We start from the raw sequence: 789 nt of genomic DNA on the forward strand, positions 1-789 counted from the left end.
ACCGTGGCTCAGTCCGGGGGGGATTTCCTCCTGACGCTGAGCCAAGCGAACGCCGCAGATGCAATACAGCGTTTCATCGTCCGGATTTGCCCGGATTCAAAATGGCCGCCGCGCAATTCCACGGGGCGGGGCAATAGTCAAATCTCGTTCAGGGGGCGGGGAGGAGGAGAAATCTCTCGAGAGTGTCCGGGACCTCAGGCCGCAAGGCCGGAAGCTGCTGCGTACTAGGAGAGGCGTGGGGAAGTGAAGTCCCCCTGTTCGCTAGTTCGTGTGCGTAGGGGCGGCGTGGTGTAGGGCGGCTACGCTGCGGAATCGGCGTAGGGGACGTTAGCGAATCGGCGGGGCGGAGGCAGCGGCAGTAGCAGTAGCTGGGGTTGGCTGGTGGGGGGAGGGGGAAGCTCGGTCAGTGCCGCCGCGGCTGAGGTGGAGGAACGTCAACAGCAGCAGCAGATCCGCCGCCAGCGCCATGGGTGAGTGTCCAGCCCGGGGTCTGCGGGGCCGCCCTGCGCCCGGAGCCGGGACTGTGACAGTTGGAGCGGGGGGGCGGCGGCGTTTCCTGTGGGCGGCGGCGGCGACGGCTCGGGGTCTCCATGACGGGCAGGGAGGAGGGGGGGTCTCTCCGCCGCCCGCGAGGCTGTAACGCCGGGTATGGCCCAGCCGCCGCCCCCTTCCAGTCTGCGGCGCCGGGGCCACCCCGCCCCAGAGAGCTCGCTCGCAGCCGGAGCTCCAGGCGCAGCCCGCCGCGGGACCCCGCCCCGCTGCATCCTCAGAGCTGAGGGCTCCAGCCCG

General features: G+C 70.1%; 1 protein-coding gene across 3 annotated transcripts in view; it reads left to right on the forward strand.

Annotated features, from left to right (window-relative positions):
• The first annotated feature begins 363 nt into the window (after positions 1 to 363).
• Positions 364 to 789, forward strand: part of LOC112117185 (septin-7) — a 140,037-nt gene continuing 139,611 nt past the window's right edge. For 2 of the 3 annotated variants that reach the window (XM_026663455.2, XM_026663454.2), the window contains exon 1: positions 365 to 470. In XM_026663455.2, the coding sequence (XP_026519240.1) occupies positions 467 to 470 (4 nt within the window). In that variant the 5' untranslated portion in view covers positions 365 to 466. Of the gene's footprint in view, positions 471 to 789 lie in introns of all 3 variants that reach the window. The other variant, XM_026663456.2, reaches the window with a different exon arrangement.

This window comes from Terrapene carolina, unplaced genomic scaffold (genome assembly GCF_002925995.2).
Source record: "Terrapene carolina triunguis isolate 2854851 unplaced genomic scaffold, T_m_triunguis-2.0 Scaffold33715, whole genome shotgun sequence".
In the NCBI taxonomy this organism is placed as follows: domain Eukaryota; kingdom Metazoa; phylum Chordata; order Testudines; family Emydidae; genus Terrapene; species Terrapene triunguis.